Consider the following 20,485-nt stretch of genomic DNA (forward strand, 5'->3'; position numbering starts at 1 on the left):
TCTACCCACTCCTGACATATACTGTAAATTTCACAATCATGACAGGTATGCGTGCAACATGTAACTTTATATAAAGACTAGAATAAACCTCCAAAATTGTAAAAAAATGGCCAAAGTTTCATAGACGTTGGTCTTTATTAAATGATGACTAGTTTAAGACCTTTTTAGTCCACATTCAAATCACCCTGTAGAGTTACAGTTTGTACAAAATGTAAGGCCATTCCAAAGAACACAGACGTTTGACAATTAGTTACATACCACGTAAGTCATACAACGACATCCACTATGTGTGAATTCTGGCCACACAGTGCGTGCGTGTGTGGCTGAGTGCTACATATTACTTACAGAAATAGACTACTGTTCTGCATGAAGCTTAATAATGCTTGGTGAACCTTAAAGTTACGCAAACGAGGCTAATGGGAGCGTGGAACCACAATCAATGCGCAGATCCGTGAAGACACTTATCAGAAACTGCGATGCACCGTAAAGTCCAACGGGCTGGAATCCTGTCCGATTGAGTTATTCTGCTGCACGGTAACGCCCGCCCCCAGATTACCGATCGGGCGAAGGTTACGCTTCAGCGATTTGGGTGGGTTGGGTAGGGTTGTTTGGGAAAGGAGACCAGACAGCGAGGTCATCGGTCTCATCGGATTAGGGAAGGACGGGGAAGGAAGGCGGCCGTACCCTTTGAAAGGAACCATCCCGGCATTTGCCTGGAGCGAGTTAGGGAAATCACGGAAAACCTAAATCAGGATGGCCGGAGGCGGGATTGAACCGTCGTCCTCCGGAATGCGAATCCAGTGCCTAACCACTGCGCCACCTCGCTCGGTGATTTTGGTGGAAAACACTACAGCATCGTTATTCGTGTGATTTTCACATCTTTGGCGACTTGAAGAAAGTTTGCGTATATGTCGGTTCCATCCGGACGAGGAAGTGTAAGAGTGGGTGCGACTGGGGTTTCGTCGGCGGCCGACCGCGTTCTACAAAATCGGAACTGAACGTCTCGTTTCCCAGTGGTATAAATGTCTTAGCTCGCGTGGCGATTCCTTTTGAATGGAACGATTCCATGGTCAAGTAGTGGCGGGTGCTGGTTTTCAAAATGGCTCTGAGCACTATGGGACTTAACATCTGTGGTCATCAGTCCCCCAGAACTTAGAACTACTTAAACCTAACTAACCTAAGGACATCACACACATCCATGCCCGAGGCAGGATTCGAACCTGCGACCGTAGCAGTCGCGCGGTTCCGGACTGCGCGCCTAGAACCGCTTGACCACCGCGGCCGGCTGCTGGTTTTCATTTGACGGCCCCTCATAATTGTCCCCCCTGTTTTAGCAGGTGTTTAAATAAATTGTTTTGATAGTACTATCCGCGTTCCCTCTCAGTATTCCAGTGTTTTGCACAAATACAGTGAAGAGATGACTTTTGGTTTGATTAATGTTGATCAAGACTAGCACCCAGGAAACAGCGAATCAATAAATTTTTCTCTACATCCCCGTTAAAAATTCCTGTTTATTATATTTCAGCGTTGAATGTGGGCTCGATGTCACGCGAGTGCATTATCATGTGGAGATTTTCCATACGGTACCGCCAGGAACGGCACATGAGTGTTGCATCTACATAAGAGGATCACATTCATTTCATAACACAGTAATATGGTTCGCTGTGTGGTCTTTTACGAACTTCTCTTAATAATATGACCCATCGATTCAGCCTCTGGCGACTGCATTTGGATTCGAGGCTGACTTCTGCGGCTTTGGCGGGTTGGTGTGCTGCGACACGGCGCAGAGGAGGAATCCCGATGGGACGCCGCCAGAGGTTCGTTGTACGCATTGGAACTACAGGAATATACAAGAGACTGAAAATGCGGCCGAAGATTGTCAGGTGACCGTCGGGAAGTAATAGAAAATGGTTCACATGGCTCTGAGCACTATGGGACTGAACTCCTCAGGTCATCAGGCCGCTAGAACTTAGAACTACTTAAACCTAACTAACCTAAGAACATCACACACATCCATGCCCGAGGCAGGATTCGATCCTGTGACCGTAGCGGTCGCGCGGTTCCAGACTGAAGCGCCTAGAACCGCACGGCCACTCCGGCCGGCGAAGTAATAGACACCGGCACTGCGTCACCATTACCTTTGCAGGCTGGATTATCTTTTCAGGATAAACAAATCCTGTTGGTCGAAAAATGATGCAATTTTTATGGGCACTGTGTACCTAACTGATTAACATGATTCACCCTTACATCGATGATCTATGGATGAGTGCACCTTACATAATTGGTGTTTTATTACAGTGGGAAATGTCTACCTAAAGCAGAGCAATAATTTTGTCTTAGTGGCACAATAACACGCCGACTGCGCTCCATGGGTTACACAGTACGTCTTTATAGTAAGGCTGCGTTTTGTTCCATACTTCATCTACCGAACTGAAAAATATTTTGTAATTATTTCCCAAGCAGTATTTTAAGAGTGTATCGTAATGCTGTTTATCACATGCCATTTGAAAAAATTATAGAATGGCTATAGACTAAAGCAAATAATTTTTTCTGACTGCGTTGGTCGCTGCTCTAACCGACAGCATGTCAAGAATACGTGATACAGTGTATAATCTTTCTAATGATTTTTCCAACGAAAATCTTTCTAATGACTCTCACATGGCATTTTACATCACTCAGAAAGCCAGACTGAACTGTTAGCACTGTAACTTCAGCTACAACGCTCCGAATTCGACATGCAAAACAAATATAATTGTCAGCTGCATGGTTAAATACTTCACCTTATACAATATATGAAGAGTGAAACTGTCAAATGCTTTGTCAAGTTTTTCACAAAAGATATTTTCATTGATATGGTGCTCTTGATACTATTTCGTATGTCTCTCAACTTTTTCAAATAGCAAATAATGGAGGAGAAGTTTCAGAGATTCATTAGTGGATCGCCTAACGACTTGCGTGTTAAGCAGAGCTTTCCTCTGAATATCTAAGTTCCATGCGTCATGGTACTCATTTACCTGATGTGCAGTTTGAGTGGTAATCAGAGTGCATGTAAGCTTTAGTTTTTGTCAGAAGATCAGAAGAGAGGGAGATCATCTGGCTTTCAGAAATATTTTAAGATGTCGGAGAAGCAATCAGAACAAAACAACATGTGTCTGGAAGATTTTATCAAAAGCCATTTCTTCTACAAAAGCAAGGGGAACTCTATAGTCAACTTGGCAACATTTGCTCCCAGGAATGGAATTTTGCAAGAAACCAATGTCAGTAGTGAAAGATTTATTATTTTCTTTACGTTCGTTACTTTCCTGGGAAAAATTTAAAAGATATGAGAAAAGGTTTTTATTAGCTACAGTTTTACTACTTCAAACTTCACTATTATATTTCTGTACTTGTATAATCACAAATAAAACGTAGCGCCTCATTATTAGTGGCACTTTAAATAAAAAAAATATCTTATTGGCACTTAGAACGAGTCCATAGTGTGGCAACTTGAACATATTTAAAAATTATATCGAAATAGTCAGCAACCAGTTGCATAACAGAAATTTAATTTCTTAACGAGTTTCAGGGACTCAGTGTGAAGCCATCATGGGGCTGGAACCTGTGACTGGACCTTCTCAAGAAGGGCTCTAACTGCCTGAAAGCGTTTCATGCAACTGTTTGCTGATTGTTTCTATATTTGTAACTACAGTTACTAAATATAGATAAAATATTGTACTTATTAAATTATTTATTTTCTTTCAGTAATAATGTGATGAGGATAATTCTGTGTTATCTGGCTAACTTCTCAGTTTTTGGTTTGTCTCCTGACAAACGTCACATGTGCCACACATAACGCCTGATATTTCCACTCGTCATACATTCTCATCTAATTCCCAGTTTGCTTCCACTTATGTGTGCTTAAGAACAAACTATTAATTTATTTAAGGATGTAACCATTATTTTATGTTGCCTGTATATTTCAGCAGAGTCACATTTAACTTGGTTAATAATTAATAAATTTAAAAACGAAATGGATATGTTTGTTTGATTCTATGTAATTCACACCCACTATAGCGGTTATTTATTTTCAAGCAACATCTCAAACTTCTTAATAGAAGTAGTCGTAATCTGTGTCTAGCAGAAGTCAGGTTTTGATTATTTTGCTATTCTCCTTTCAAGCAGAAGATATAGTAGGGAAATATGTCTGAAGTCACCCTGGTAACGTTAGTGAAATCCAGCTGGGCTATGGTGAGTTAAGAAGTTGTGACATCGGGAGCGTCAGAAACGCAATACTTCACAAGACCTCCCGTTTAAACGCTTCATCTGCACAATACACGCAAAGCTGTCAGCTCAGGAGCGCGTTGCAGTACCTGTTAGCTGAGAGGCGGCGGCGCCGCCCGCTCACACTCATAGCTATAAAAAGGCCGTCTCCCATATACGCATTCGGTGCCGTAAAATATTTGACGGCGTAAATCAAACATAAAAAATTACGCGCCTTGCGCCCGCTGTGTAAATCTGCGTGTTGCGGGATCGGCCGTCGGCTGACGCAAAAAACCGCTCCGCACTCAATAACTCATCGGCGTTGTGAAGAGGGGCGGCCATTCAATGAGGATTTAGTATTCAATCAGCACACCCGTCCCGGAGAGCCACAGCTGGCAATAAATACGCTTTTTATTAGCTCCAATTTAAATTAATTCCATTCTCCTCGCCGTAATTTTCACGTCGTCCGAGCGCAACTTAGTTTCAAGTTTTATTTTCTCGCCCATTGAGCCCAACGAGCCGGGCGCCCATTGTGCGGCAATTGTTCGCCTGTTTATGTTTATCGCGTCGCACCGGCCCGCCGGCTGCCGCCGCTGGGTTGCCACGCGCGTGCCGCGGCGGCGGCGGCGCCCGCTGAGGCCTTAAACGGCTCCAAATTACCGGACAACCTGACGCCCCGCCCGCAGTTGGGGGACAATTAACATCGACGGATGGCAGCCGGCAGCGGCGGAGCGGCTGCAGTGGGTAGAAGCAGTGCTTTCAAAACCACCGTGGCCTACTTTGACAGTTCTTTTATAAATACTGTTCCCTACGTCTCACCTTTTGAAATAATTTATCAAAAAATACTTACACTTATCAGATATCTTCTCTTTATCGTGTTGCAGGGACCGTAGGCCCACATTTTGTGTAAGATGATCGTAGTGAAGTTTGTAACCTTTCCGGAGAATTTTGTATGCCAAAAAATAATAAATGGGAGCCAAGCGTAACCTCCGTAGCAATTAAATTTAATGACAATAAAAATGAGAATCGCAATCTGACTCAAGGTGTAAGCTCTCACGAAAATAATGAAAAACAATTCAATGCTAATGAGACTTCAGTGACAATGTAAACTCAGTTAAACCGAAATATCGGTCTTTGGCCCTATGCAAAAATCAGAATTAATTTCTTACCTCAGTATAACTGCATGTCAAAGTTCTGCTCTTATTGTTGGCCACGGCTTGGAGGAAATGCATTGCAAGTATTATTTTTTTTTTTTTTATTTTTGAAATTTAACTGAAACTTTTCTTTAAAGGAAAAGGAAGGAAATCGTTGGTTCAATTAAAAGGTTCTTTTGTAAAAAATTGCTTTGAAATCAAAATTATTATTGGGGCACTTGTTGAAAATTAATTACAATAAATAAACTTTACTAATTTGCGCAATGCGGCTTGGTTACCTTAATTAACAATATACCTCATTCAGCATCTTGACCAGAGACCCATGTCGACGCCTGCGACTGCGTCCCGCTCGCGACCGTACTCCACTACTAGTGCTAACAGACTGCCATTCGCAACTGAACTCGACTACTGCTACCGACAGAGTGCAACAGACAACTGCACTGCCGACAGACTACCCACAGACTACTGCTCGCAACACTCGCGCGGTCAAGCGCAGACTAGGAATGACAAATTGCTCTCTGGTCAGAGACTCTGCAATGCCTCGCCATCGCCGCCACACAACACACGTGTTTCAAGTTCAATGTCATTTTTATTAATTACAGCTGCAGAGAGCATTTCAATGACCCGCGAGGGTACCGAGAGCGCTAACGTGCTGCTTACTGGACTCGGGTAGGCGCTCCGGCCCCGGATAGAATCCGCCCGGCGGATTAACGACGTGGGGCCGGTGTGCCCGCCAGCTTGGCTGTGGGTTTTAGGCGGTTTTCCACATCCCCCTCGGTTGAAATGAATTACTGTGTAATTAATGAATTACTGTGCTGATAAACCTCTTACATTATTTGATTTTCAAACAGCTGAGCAAAACCGAACGTACTCAGACATTTCTCTCTTTACTTATTCTGATCAATACTAAACTGACACACAATATTTTTAGCGCAACGCAATCTGACTTTTAATAATCCCTACAAGAGAATGGCCCAGACTGACAATAACCTATACCATTCATGAATCACGTAGCTCACAAAAATCTTCGTTACTCGAACTACTGCAATACAGCGAGCGCCAATACTGCCAGCTAAATAAAAGATTCTAACTACTGAAGGCACTAACTTCTGATAGGCATAGTTAGCAAATGAAAGATATTGATAGAGAACAAACAATGTATTTACCTTAATAGTGTTCAAAAGTCATAATATATATATCAGTCAATGATGGACACACGTCCAGATCGTCAGCTCTCAAAATTCCGCCATCTCTCTCGCCACATCCACCACTGGCAACGCTACGCACTGTTCACATCTAACTGCCCAACATTATAATAGCGACTGTCCCAACAATGCAAACTAGCCACAGACTGCACACAGCACAGCCAGTGATTTTCATACAGAGTGCTACGTGGCGTTACCAATATAAAAACCTAAACAGCCTACTTACAAGGTGAATAGCGGGCTGGTCCCCACGTTTCGCCTCAGTTACACGACTCGCAGACATTTGCAAAACATTCGCACTATTCCATGACTTATATTCGACACAGACAGCTGGGGTACACTAATTCCTTCCTGAGGGGGAACGGGTTGGCGGCAGGAAGGGTATCTGGCCACCCCTTAAACCTACCTTGCCACATCCGATTAACCATGGCCGACTCTGCACAACTACGGAACAAGGCTCAGACAAAGAAAGAAAGAAAGAGCATTTCAATCAATGCTGCACTTAAGTAGACCGAATATCGGTCTCCAAAACTACGTTTCTTACAAACAGTCTCAATGTACGAAAAGCCGACCGGAGTGGCGGTGCAGTTCTAGGCGCTGCAGTCTGGAGTCGAGCGACAGCTAGGGTCGCAGGCACGAATCCTGCCTCGGGAATGGATGTGTGTGATGTCCTTAGGTTAGTTAGGTTTAATTAGTTCTAAGTCCTAGGCTACTGATGACCTCAGAAGGTAAGTCGCATAGTGCTCAGAGCCATTTAAACCATTTTGAATGTGCGAAAATCTTTGTGGAAACTAATACAGGATGAGGTAGCGTAAGTGGCTCCCCTCTTTGCTTTGTTTTGTCCTCTTTCTCCTACTCCTTCTTCTTCTGACTAGGGTTGACCCTGTTTGCCTCATTCCGTGGATGCACAGGACCAACTACTGTCCCGTCTCTTTTTTGGTCATCTGTGCGGTCGTTTTCCCTGGCAGTCGTTCATGTTTGAAAATTTCAGTTGGTCTCGTGGGATTCATCCTTTCCCACATGATGCTTCCAATTATTTTTTCCTTGTCTTCAGACGTTTATTTCTATTTTGTATTCCATACTGTTCCTGTGTCGCACATCTGTTCTTTTGTCCCACATGATTACTCATTGGATCTGTCTCAGTACCTTCATTTCCGCTCCCGTTAACTTTTGTTTCTCCTCTACTTTCTGTTTCATATGTCATCAAAATAGGACGCACAATTGTTTTACATATTTTTATATTTCCCCTGAGTTCTCACAGATTTGTTTCTCCATACAGTGTTTTGCAGACATCCAGATACACTTACTGCCTTCGTCACTTGATTTTCCACCTCCATAGTTAAGTCTTTGTAGATGGTGATAACTGTCCCTAGATAGTTAAGGCCCAACACTTGTTCAGGTGGCACACCATCTATTTCTAATTTACATCTTACGGCTGATTTTGTTATTATCACATCCTTAGTTCTTTTAGATGAGATTTTCATGTTATATTGCTTAGCTGTTTTATTAAATTGGCGAAGTAAAGTTTCTAAATTATCCTCATTATTTGCTATTAGTACAGCTTCTGGCTACATATTTTAGGAGTGCTTTCTCCTACTGAGAAGATAATTCTGTAACATATTGGTTAAACCATGCTTCCCTGTATGCAGTGGTACATCCTATCACATTCACACTTTTCGAACCTAAAAATTCTCTTGTTGGTTCTTGCGTACTCGATCTCAGAGTAGTTAATCTAGCTTCTACCTTTTGTTCATCCAGACATGTGATATTAAGCAATTTTTCCATTAATTTACTTTCATACAACACCTTAGTAATCTCATCCTCCATGACTACAATTTTAATTCTTTCCTCATTCATCCTATCAATTTTTTTGTCTAAGTTTATGGTTCAATTTACACATCACCAGCCCATGAGCCAATCGTAAATTGCCTGATGTTAACGTCCTCACATCTAACATTGCACTTTGATGAACGATGCACTTTTGTGAAACTTCTTGTCAGGAAGTTTCATTTACAGAGATTTACCGTTGTAACAGATTCTACACATGAAATGCACTCCTGAATTCGTCTTTAATCGTGGCTTCGATGTATGACTTTCAGCTCAGAATCTTCTTCAGTAAAAATTGAGAAATCATCAAATCTGCTGTAACGTTTGGCAAATTATTAGTTATGATTCGACTTTAGCTTCATCTCTCAAAACACATTCCTAATAAAATCTTCTTTCTATGTTGTAATGTCATTCGTAACTCGTGACCCGATTTCTTTGACACTTCTCTGGCTGTTATAAGTCTGAAGTCTGTTGTAAGCCTACCATGGACACAGATAGCAATAAAGTGGGCTGATTTCTATGAAATCATGGTTAAGCCTTTACTGAAACAATTGCAGTTTATATAAAAAGGTGAAAAACATCTTACAGTCGCATCTTGACACTTTCACGATTCACAAGTGTGCTGCAATTCTACGAACACCTTTATATAATCGAACCCAGTGTCTCTTCCGAAATTTTTGAATCTCAAAATACATCTAATAGCTCAGACGGGTGTCGCATTGAAAAAATATTTCATGTTCTATCAAGGTTACTCAGACTTAATTCTAAAACAACTTAGATGACTCTGGACGTCTATCAGAATTCCATATGCGTTTTAGCAGACTATAAATTAAAAGTTTGGTGATTTTAAACGTTGGGAACCACTGAATTCTTGCTTGGTTCACTAATTATGTGGCATTACAGCGCACATATCCGATAGTGTTAGCAGTCTAAGAAAGGTTTCCCAGACTGAGTTTCTGGCGGCTGCATTCCCATCATTGGCTGCGTACACAGAGTTCCTGCGCCATGTTAGGAGTGGGAGGGGAAGACTTATGTCAGATGGAGGGACAGATGGAGGTGGCCAAGCCGGCAGCGAGGTAAACACGGCCGACTTCAGGGTCCGTGCACTTTTCGAAGCAGCCAGACCTTCCTTGCATCCTGAAATAAATTTCGTAATGACGTTCGAGTTGTTGCATTTACTGAAAGCTGTTTCACTAATTACGGAAATAGGACTGTCAGAGTCAAGTACTGTCTTAAATTTTATGTCGTTTGTCATTTTATGTCATTATTTCATTACAGGACATGGAGTATTGTTCTGCTTCATGTCATGTTCCTGGAGTAAAATGCCCCTAATATCTTCCATTTTCACGCAATTGATAGTCGTGGTAGCAACTTCGTCAGCTTCATAAGTACATTTTGTAGCCACCTGCGGAGTGAGTCATTGTCTATTATCTCCTTGTTGCGCATCATTACTATGATTAGGAGGTCTAATTTCTACAATCAGCTTGTCGGGAGGGCCCTGCCCTATTTGAATCACGACAGTTCTGATTAAAATCAGGTCTGTTGTCAAGGCTATAGCATCTGTCGTCGGTAATTTCTGTAATTTCTTTCTTGTCGCTTAAGTGTTGGAGAATTTCTCCTGGAGTCGTAATTACAACGTGGACTGTTGCGTCTGAAGTCATTTTGTCTCCCTTGATAATATGTAATTATTCTGGTTCCGATATTGTCTATTTCTATGGTTGTTTCTGTCATAGTCATTACCACAGACATGTGATCTTTCTCTGTAACTATTGTTGTTCTACCAATGTTTGTCATACGGGTGATGTCTGTTTTGGTCACGATTTGTGTTATAACAGTAGCCTAGTCGTGTACAGTTATTTCTATTGTCACGAAATTGTGATTGATGTGACCTGTAACTGTTGTCTTTTCCTGTTTCTGCATCATGAGAATATCGGCGTCGGTTTCCAATTCTTGCTAAAGTCCCTGAAAAGCTTCGATATCATCTTTAGAACGTCCAGCCAAAATAAAATGTCTTCGGTGTTCAGGCAATTTAATGAAAAAAAATGCGAATAAGTTCAGAGGGGCTGTACGGGTTTGACAAATACTGATTCTTGCCTAACATGTTGTTGTTGTTCTTGTGGTCTTCAGCCCAGAAACTGGTTTGATGCAGCTCTTCGTGCTACTCTCCTCTGCAAGCTTCTTCGTCTCCCAGTACCTGCTGCAACCTACATCCTTCTGAATCTGCTTAGTGTATTCATCTCTTGGTCTCCCTCAACGATTTTTACCCTCCACGCTGCCCTCCAGTACTAAATTGGTGATCCCTTGATGCCTCAGAACATGTCCTACTAACCGATCCCTTCTTCTAATCAAGTTGTGCCACAAATTTATTTTCTCCCCAATTATGTTCAATACCTCCTCATTAGTTACGTGATCTATCCATCTAGTGTTCAGCATTCTTCTGTAGCACCATATTTCGAAAGCTTCTATTCTCTTCTTTTCCAAACTATATATAGTCCATGTTTTACTTCCATACATGGCTACACTCCATACAAATACTTTCAGAAACGACTTCCTGACGCCTGTAGCTATACTCGATGTTAACAAATTTCTCTACTTCAGAAGCACATTCCTTGCCATTGCCAGTCTACATTTTATATCCTCTCTATATCGACCATCATCAGTCATTTTGCTCCCTAAATAGCAAAACCCATCTACTACTTTAAGGGTCTCATTTCTTAATATAATTCCCTCAACATCAGCCATCTTAATTTGGCTACTTTCCATTATCCTGGTTTTGCTTTTGTTGATGATCATTTTATGTCCTCCTTTCAAGACCTGTCCATTCCGTTCAATTGCTTTTCCAGGTCCTTTGTTGTCTCTGACAGAATTACGATGTCATCAGTGAACCTCAAAGTTCTTATTTGTTCTCCGTGGTTTTTAGTTCCTACTCCGAATTTTTCTTTTTTTTCCTTTACTGCTTGCTCAATATACAAAATAAATAACGTCGGGGATAGGCTACAACCCTGTCTCACCCCATTCCCAACCACTGCTTCCCTTTCATGCCCCTCGACTCTTATAACTGCCATCTGGTTTCTGTACAAATTGTAAATAGCCCTTCGGTCCCTATATTTGACCCCTGTCACCTTCAGAATTTGAAAGAGAGTATTCCAGTCAACATTGACAAAAGCCTTCTTGCAGTCTACAAATGCTAGAAACGTAGATTTGCCTCTCCTTAATGTATCTTCTAACATAAGTCGACGGTCAGTATTGCCTCATGTGTTTTGAAATTTCCATGGAATTCAAATGATCCTCCTCAAGGTCGGCTTCTGTTAGTTTTTCCATTCGTCTGTAAAGAATTCGCGTAAGTATTTTGGAGCCGTGACTTATTAAACTGATAGTTCGGTGATTTCCACATTCTGTCAGCATCTGCTTTCTTTGGGACTGGAAATATTATACTCTTCTTGACGTCCGATGGTATTTCGCAAGTCTCATACATCTTGCTCTCCAGATGGCAGAGTTTTGTCAAGGTTGGCTCTCACAAGGCTGTCAGCAGTTCTAATGAAATGTTGTCTATTCCTGGGGCCTTGTTTCGACAGGTATTTCAGTGCTCTGTCAAACTCTTCACGCAGTATCATATATCCCATTTCATCCTCATCTACATCCTCCTCCATTTCTTTAATATTGTCTTCAAGAACATCGCCCTTGCATAGCCCCTCTATAAACTCCTCCCACCTTTCTGCTTTCTATTCTTTGCTTTTGAACTGGGTTTCCATATGAGCTCTTGACATTGATGCAAGTGGTTCTCTTTTTGCCAAAGTTCTCTTTAATTGTCCTGTAAGCAGTGTCTATCTTACCTCTAGTGAGATATGCCTCTACATCCTTACATTTGTCCTCTAGCCATCCCTGCTTCGCCATTTTGCACTTCCTGTCGATCTCATATTTGAGACGTTTGTATTCCTTTTTGTCTTCTTCATTTACTGCATTTTTATATTTTCTCGTTTCATCAACTAAATTCAGTATCTCTTCTGTTACCCAAGGATTCCTGCTAGCCCTCGTCTTTTTACCTACTTGATGCTCTACTGCCTTAACTATTTCATCCCTCAAAGCTATCAATTCTTCTTATACTGTGTTTATTTCCCCCATTCCTGTCAATCATTCCCTCGCGTTCTCCCTGAAACTCTGTACAACCTCTGGTTTAGTCAGTTTATCCAGGTCCCATCATCTGAAATTTCCACCTTTTTGTAGTTTCTTCAGTTTTAATCTACAGTTCATAACTAATATATTGTGGTCAGAGTCCACAGCTTGCTCCGGAAATGTCTTACAATTTAAAACCTGGTTCCTAAATCTCTGTCTTACCATTATGTAATCTATCTAAAACCTTCCAATATCTCCAGGCCTCTTCCATGTATACTAACTTCTTTCATGATTCTTAAACGAAGTGTTAGCTATGATTAAGGTGTGCTCTGTGCAAAATTCTACCAGTTGGGTTCCTCTTTCATTTCTTACCCCCATTCCGTATTCACCTTCTACGTTTCCTTCTCTTCCTTTTCCTAAAAATGGCTCTGAGCACTATGGGACTTAACATCTGACGTCATCAGTCCCCCAGAACTAAGAACTACTTAAAACTAACTAACCTAAGGACATCACACACATCCATACCCGAGGGAGGATTCGAACCTGTGACCGTAGCGGTCGCGCGGTTCCAGTCTGAAGTGCCTAGAGCCCCTCGGCCACTCTGGTCGACTCCTTTTCCTACTAATGAATTCCAGTCAGCCGTGAATATTAAATTTTCATCTCTCTTCACTATCTGAATAATTTGTTTTGTCTCATCACACATTTCATCAATCTCTTCGTCATCTGCGAAACTAGTTGGCATACAAACTTACACAACTGTGGTAGGCGTGGGCTTCGTGTCTGTTTTGGCCACAATAATGCGTTCACTATGCTGTTTGTGGTAGCTTACCCGCACTCCTATTTTTTATTCATTATTAAACCTACTCCTGCATTAGCCCTATTCGATTTTGCGTTTATAACCCTGTATTCACCTGACCAGAAGTCTTGTTCCTCCTGCCATCGAACTTCACTAATTGCCACTATGTCTAACTTTAACTATCCATCTCCCTTTTTAAATTTCGTAACCTACCTGCCCGACTAAGGGATCTTACATTCCACCCTCCAGTCCGTAGAATGTTTCTCCTGGTAACTGGGTCCTCCTGGGTAGTCGGCACCCCGAGATCCAAATGAGGGACTATTTTACGTCCGGAATATTTTACCCAACAGGACGCCCGGAATATTTAACCCAATAGGACGCCATAATCACTTAACCATACAGTAAAGCTGCATGCCCTCGGGAAAAATTACGGCTGTAGTTTCCCCTTGCTTTCAGCCGTACGCAGTACTAGTACAGCAAAGCCGTTTTGATTAGTGTTACAAGGCCAGATCAGTCAGTCATCCAGACTGTTGCCCCTGCAACTACTGAAAAGGATGATGCCTCTCTTCAGGAACCACACGTTTGTCTGGCCGCCCAACAGATACCCTTCCGTTGTGGTTGCACCTACGGTACGGCTATCTGTATCGCTGAGGCGCGCAAGCCTCCCCACCAATGGCAAGGCCCATGGTTCTTGGGGGGGCCGTACCTCTATTTTGAGCAAATGTAGATAACGCGTTGCAGTACTGCTCTGTCTAGCGCGCCGCCCTACTAAAGCTGCAAATTACTGTATCTATACAGAAACACTCTACATGTGTAATTGAGTCCTCTGTTAAATGCAAATCGAAGAACATACTTGGTTGGATGATACATTAAAAAGAATTGTAAGAGAAAGGTTGGTAAGAAAATGAATTATGCACAAGAATGACAACACTTTCTTGTATATAGAGAGAAAGTGCTCAAGGCAGATTTTAAATTTAATGTACTGCTCAACATTTAAACAGTACACTTTCCTATCTCTCAAATCTAACATCTTTCAGTACAATAACCATGTTAGTTTGATGTCGCAGCAATAGTGAGAAAAGTAACATCATTATTGTATTTACCTGAATTCGATTAGATTTCTTCGTTCACAAATCACTTTCATAATATTGTTGACTGAACAAAATAATAAACTGAGACATTAAATTTGAATCATAATGTTGTAATAACCTTCTCACTTGCCTAACTCTAACACTCCTGAACTTGGACTCTGTCTCTCTGCCAAAGCTAAACATTGACAGCTCCACTACACCATCGTGCAGCTTCAAGATACCAACTTAACTTCTGCCATACGGCTTACAACATAGCAGCTCACTCGCAGTCGATTCAGATACAAAAAATTCATATACCAAAATTAAAAACGACACCCATTACTGTTGTTTCGCAGCTGTCAGCGCGCTCCTGTGGCCTCGCGTACCCGCAGCAGCTGGAGCGACGTGCATGGCAGGTGAGCCAGACCTGTGGCGTGTTTGCTTTCTTACCAGAATGGTGAGGCCCCGCGGCTGTCACCCATTAGTGTTGTTTCGCAGCTGTCAGTGCGCTTCTGTGGCCTCGCGCCACCCGCAGCGGCTGGAGCGACGTGCGTGGCAGGTGAGCCAGACCTGTGGCGTGTTTGCTTTCTTACCAGAATGGTGAGGCCCCGCGGCTGTCACCCATTAGTGTTGTTTCGCAGCTGTCAGCGCGCTTCTGTGGCCTCGCGTCACCCGAGCGGCTGGAGCGACGTGCGTGGCAGGTGAGCCAGACCTGTGGCCTGTTTGCTTTCTTACCAGAATGGTGAGGCCCTGCGGCTGTCACCCATTAGTGTTGTTTCGCAGCTGTCAGCGCGCTTCTGTGGCCTCGCGTCACCCGCAGCGGCTGGAGCGACGTGCGTGGCAGATGAGCCAGAGCTGTGGCGTGTTTGCTTTCTTACCAGAATGGTGAGGCCCCGCGGCTGTCACCCATTAGTGTTGTTTCGCAGCTGTCAGCGCGCTTCTGTGGCCTCGCGTCACCCGCAGCGGCTGGAGCGACGTGCGTGGCAGGTGAGCCAGACCTGTGGCCTGTTTGCTTTCTTACCAGAATGGTGAGGCCCTGCGGCTGTCACCCATTAGTGTTGTTTCGCAGCTGTCAGCGCGCTTCTGTGGCCTCGCGTCACCCGCAGCGGCTGGAGCGACGTGCGTGGCAGATGAGCCAGAGCTGTGGCGTGTTTGCTTTCTTTCCAGAATGGTGAGGTCCCGAGTCTGTCACCCATTAGTGTTGTTCCGCAGCTGTCAGCGCGCTTCTGTGGCCTCGCGTCACCCGCAGCGGCTGGAGCGACGTGCGTGGCAGGTGAGCCAGAGCTGTGGCGTGTTTGCTTTCTTACCAGAATGGTGAGGCCCCGCGGCTGTCACACATTAGTGTTGTTTCGCAGCTGTCAGCGCGCTTCTGTGGCCTCACGTCACCCGCAGCGGCTGGAGCGACGTGCGTGGCTGGTGTGCCAGAGCTGTGGCGTGTTTGCTTTCTTACCAGAATGGTGAGGCCCCGCGGCTGTTGCCTGTCACCCTGTGAGTGAGTGCCTCGTGATACCGACTGCGAGAACAGCCAGCCGCGTATTTCCACTTGCGCGTGCATAGCGAGTGATATAGACGAGCGCTATTCTCCCTGCTTCGCCACACAGTTGAAGTGCTCTAGTCCCTACTGCCATAACTTCTTTTCAATCTACATCAAACTTGTGCACATACTATGACATGTCTATCACTCATATATCATACAATTTTTGACGTATTATGCGTGATTCAAAAAATAATTTGTTTTATAGAACCTTGTACAACTTGCGAGAAAGGAATTATAATCTGAGTCCAACGAAATAAATTCTGAAAACAAAACAAAAAATTTCAGGAAAGACGCCCTCTTTCAATCAAATATTGTTACAAGATGGGACAATGTAGGAATCTTCTTGAAGATCCTGCCCTTTTTTAGGCTTTTTAATCGATAGTGCCTATGAAGCTCTTATCGTGTCTCGTTTATCCATAGCGTCTCTCTCCTAGGCGCTAACTATTCGCGAGGTTTCTGCAGTAAAAAAAAAAAAAAAAAAAAAAAAAAAAAAAAAAAAAAAAACACACACACACACACACACACACACACACACACACACACACACACACACACACACAAGCTCTTCAGTGATTATAATTTGTGCCGATATATGTTGAGGCTTCATAGTGACAGCAACAAAAGTTCTCGTAACACAAACACCGCCATCTTTCTATACAAAAATCTATTGTCGTCTAACGTTAAGTATAAAGTGCAATATTAATACCGGAGACTGATTCTTGATATGTGTGTAACACAGAGAAAAAATCGTCGTGAGTATTTATCTTGGTCTAGCTGGAGTAATCTTGGCCAATAAGCAACCTCTAAAATCTCTTGTTGGCAGTGAAAATAAGAAAACCTCACTACTTGTTGGTAAAACTAACTACAGCATCAGGGAGCTCTAAAGGCGTAATGACCAACTAATACTTGTAATTGATACTTTTACCGTACGAACACCCGGCGCCGGCCGGAGTGGCCGTGCGGTTCTAGGCGCTACAGTCTGGAGCCGAGCGACCGCTACGGTCGAAGGTTCGAATCCTGCCTAGGGCATGGATGTGTGTGATGTCCTTAGGTTAGTTAGGTTTAATTAGTTCTAAGTTCTAGGCGACTAATGACCTCAGAAGTTAAGTCGCATAGTGCTCAGACCCATTTGAACCATTTTTGAACACGCGGCATTGTTTACTAGATACTGACAGGGCTCAAATTACTATTAGGTGTCAATGATGCCATCCTTGTCACTTAACAAAATGGGATGTGTTTCAATATCCTCCTGTTAACATTCAGATACACTGTATGTTACATGGACGCACTTGTCTCCAGTCTATACAGACAGAGTGAAAAAGGACGTTGTACGTTGTGTAGGATATATATTTTGTTGTCGCCTGATTTCAAAGTATTCTTATTGTAATTTCCTCCAGAATCTTCTATATTTACATCGTAAGCATTGGGATTATGCTTGTACGAAAGTGCCAGTGTAAAGTGTGCTGCCATTAACAGACTTGTTGACAAAGGTTTTATGTCTTGCTCACAAATAAATTTATTCACCGTTAAGCATTTCGATACATCATCATCTGAACGCAGAATTAAATACGAAGGAAAGCTAACGAAAATGAGCGCGCAATACAAGAAAACTGGCATACCTATAAAGGGTGTTATGACGATGATGCATCGAAGTGTGAATAAATTAATTTGCAACCAAAAAATCTGACTTGTCAAATGCCTCAACCACGGAACGATTTCTCAATCAACTGATGAAGACTCGATGACTATAGCAAAAGACATGTAAGCGGGGATGTGCTCCAAAAAAAAGTACCACTCGATATTAAAACACTACAGTAGCTTAGAGAATGCAGAAACAGAATTCAGACTGGGTAAAATGGGACAGTGGTATATAGAACAGCTAATCGGCTGTTATAGTAGGCAATGGGCCATGTATGCGTGGAATCTACTCTATTGGCCATTAAAACTGCTACACCACGAAGAAGACGTGCTACAGACGCGAAATTTAACCGACAGGAAGGAGATGCTATGATATGTAAATGATTAGCTTTTCAGAGCATTCACACAAGGTTGGCGCCCGTGGCAACACCTACAACGTGCTGACATGAGGAAAGTTTCCAACCGCTTTCTCAAACACAAACAGCAGCTGACCGGCGTTGCCTGGTGTAACGTTGTTGTGACGCCTCGTCTAAGGAGGAGAAATGCGTACCATCACGTTTCCGACTTTGATAAAGGTCGGATTGTAGCCTATCGCGATTGCGGTTTATCGTATCGCTACATTGCTCCTCGCGTTGGTCGAGATCCAATGACTGTTGGCAGAATATGGAATTGGTGGGTTCAGGAGGGTAATACGGAACGCCGTGGTGCATCCCAACGGCCTCGTATCGCTAGCAGTCGAGGAGACAGGCATCTTATCCGCACGGCTGTAACGGATCCTGCAGCCACATCTCGATCCCTGAGTCAACAGATGGGGAGGTTTGGAAGACAACAACCATCTGCACGAACAGTTCGACGACGTTTGCAGCAGCATGGACTATCAGCCGGATACCATGGCTGCGGTTACCCTTGAAGCTACATCACAGACCGGAGCGCCTGCGATGGTGTACTCAACGACGAACCTGGGCGCACGAATGGCAAAACGTCATTTTTTCAGATGAATCCAGGTTCCGTTTACAGCATCATGATGGTCGCACCCGTGTTTGGCGACATCGCGGTGAACGCACATTGGAAGCCACACTGGCGTATCACCCGGCATGATGGTATGGGGTGCCACTGATTATACGTCTCGGTCACTTCTCGTTCGCATTGACGGCACTTTAAACAGTGGACGTTAAATTTCAGATTTGTTACGACCCGTGGCTCTACCCTTTATTCGGTCTCTCTGAAATCCTACATTTCAGCAGGATAATGCACGAGTGCATGTTGCAGGTCCTGCCCTGGCCAGCACATTCTCCAGATCTCTCACCAACTGAAAACGTCTTGTCAATGGTGGTCGAGCAACTGGCTCGCCACAATACGCCAGTCACTACTCTTGATGAACTGTGGTATCGTGTTGAAGCTGCATGGCCAGCTGTACCTGTACACGTCATTCACGCTCTGTTTGACTCAATGTCCAGGCGTATCAAGACCGTTATTACGGCCAGAGGTGGTTGTTCAGGGTACTGATTCCTCACGATCTATGTCCCCAAATTGCGTGAAAATGTAATCACATGTCAGTTCTAGTATAATATATTTGTCCTATGAATTTCCGTTTATCATCTGCATTTCTTCTTGGTGTAGCAATTTTAATGGTCAGTAGTGTAGAAGTCCAATTGTAAGTAGGCTGTTTAGGTTTTTATGTTGGTAACGTCACCTAGCGCTCTGTATGAAAATCACTGGCTGTGCTGTGTGCAGTCTGTGGCTGGTGGGTATTGTTGAAATATTTTCAATTGTAGTGTTGGGCAGTTGGCTGTTAACAGCGCGTAGCGTTGCGCAGTTGGAGGTGAGCCGCCAGCAGTGGTGTGTGTGGGGAGAGAGATGGCGGAGTTTTGAGAGCGGATTATTTGGACGTGTGTCCATCAGAGACAGTAAATTTGCAAGACTGGATGTCATGAACTGATATATATATTATGTTTTTTGAACACTATTAAGGTAAATATATAGTTTATTCTATATGAAAATCTTTCATTTGGCAACTATTCCTATCAGTAGTTAGTGTCTTAAGTAGTTAGAATCTTTTATTCAGCTGGCAGTATTGGCGCATGCTGTATTGCAGTAGTTTGAGTAACGAAGATTTTTCTGAGGTAAGTGATTCATAAAAGGTATAGGTTATTGTTAGTCAGGGCCATTCTTTTGTAGGGATTTTTGAAAATCAGATTGCGTTGCGCTAAAAATATTGTGTGTCAGTTTAGTGAATGTCTGTGTACGTTCAGTTTTGCTCAGCTGTTAGAAAACAAATAACATAAGGGGTTTACCAGCACAGTAATTCACTAATTTTTCTGAGGGGACGTTTCACAATCATGTGGCAAGAAAAACGGAAAACCACAAAACTCGCTCAGGGAAGGCTCTATGTAGAGGCGAAACTTACCATGCAGGCCTAGACCTGGTTTAAAGGTCGTAATTATTCTAAACGAACCATCACCGCGCTTTATAGCGCAAGATTTCGACATGGATGTTTTCTGGTTCGCTGGTATAGAATCAACGTCAGTGCACCGCGCCCGTTAAAATGCCTGCGTTAGTCAGTAGATAGACAGCGAACCATAGGCAGTCAGCAGAGTGATGCACACTCAATGCTAGTACGAAAAAAAATTTTTTTCCTCCTGGTAAGTCAGTTAGTGCGTAATAGAATGTCGGACGTATGTGAAGAAATCATGAGTAGTGCTTTGTGTGTTGGCTACGTCCGGGATAAATGGACCATCAGTATAGACGGACCATTCAAATTTTTGGCTGGCCTGCTACAGCAGCGCTATGGTCGGTTTCCGTAGTTCTCCTTCCTATTAGACGGACCCACACTTAGTTATCCTCGTGAGTGTCATGTGTATTTTAGAAGAAAACTGCGTTTATTTCATTTGCTGAGTTGAAAAATA

General features: G+C 43.1%; 1 protein-coding gene across 1 annotated transcript in view; it reads right to left on the reverse strand.

The window, feature by feature from the left end:
• Positions 1–4,722: 4,722 nt before the first annotated feature.
• LOC124588311 (nephrin-like) overlaps positions 4,723–20,485 on the reverse strand; it is a 178,769-nt gene continuing 163,006 nt past the window's right edge. Inside the window, exon 11 of the mRNA XM_047131470.1 lies at positions 4,723–4,974. Coding sequence (XP_046987426.1) covers positions 4,723–4,974 — 252 coding nt within the window. The remainder of the gene's footprint in view (positions 4,975–20,485) is intronic.

Source organism: Schistocerca americana, chromosome 1 (genome assembly GCF_021461395.2).
Source record: "Schistocerca americana isolate TAMUIC-IGC-003095 chromosome 1, iqSchAmer2.1, whole genome shotgun sequence".
Taxonomy (NCBI): Eukaryota; Metazoa; Arthropoda; class Insecta; order Orthoptera; family Acrididae; genus Schistocerca; species Schistocerca americana.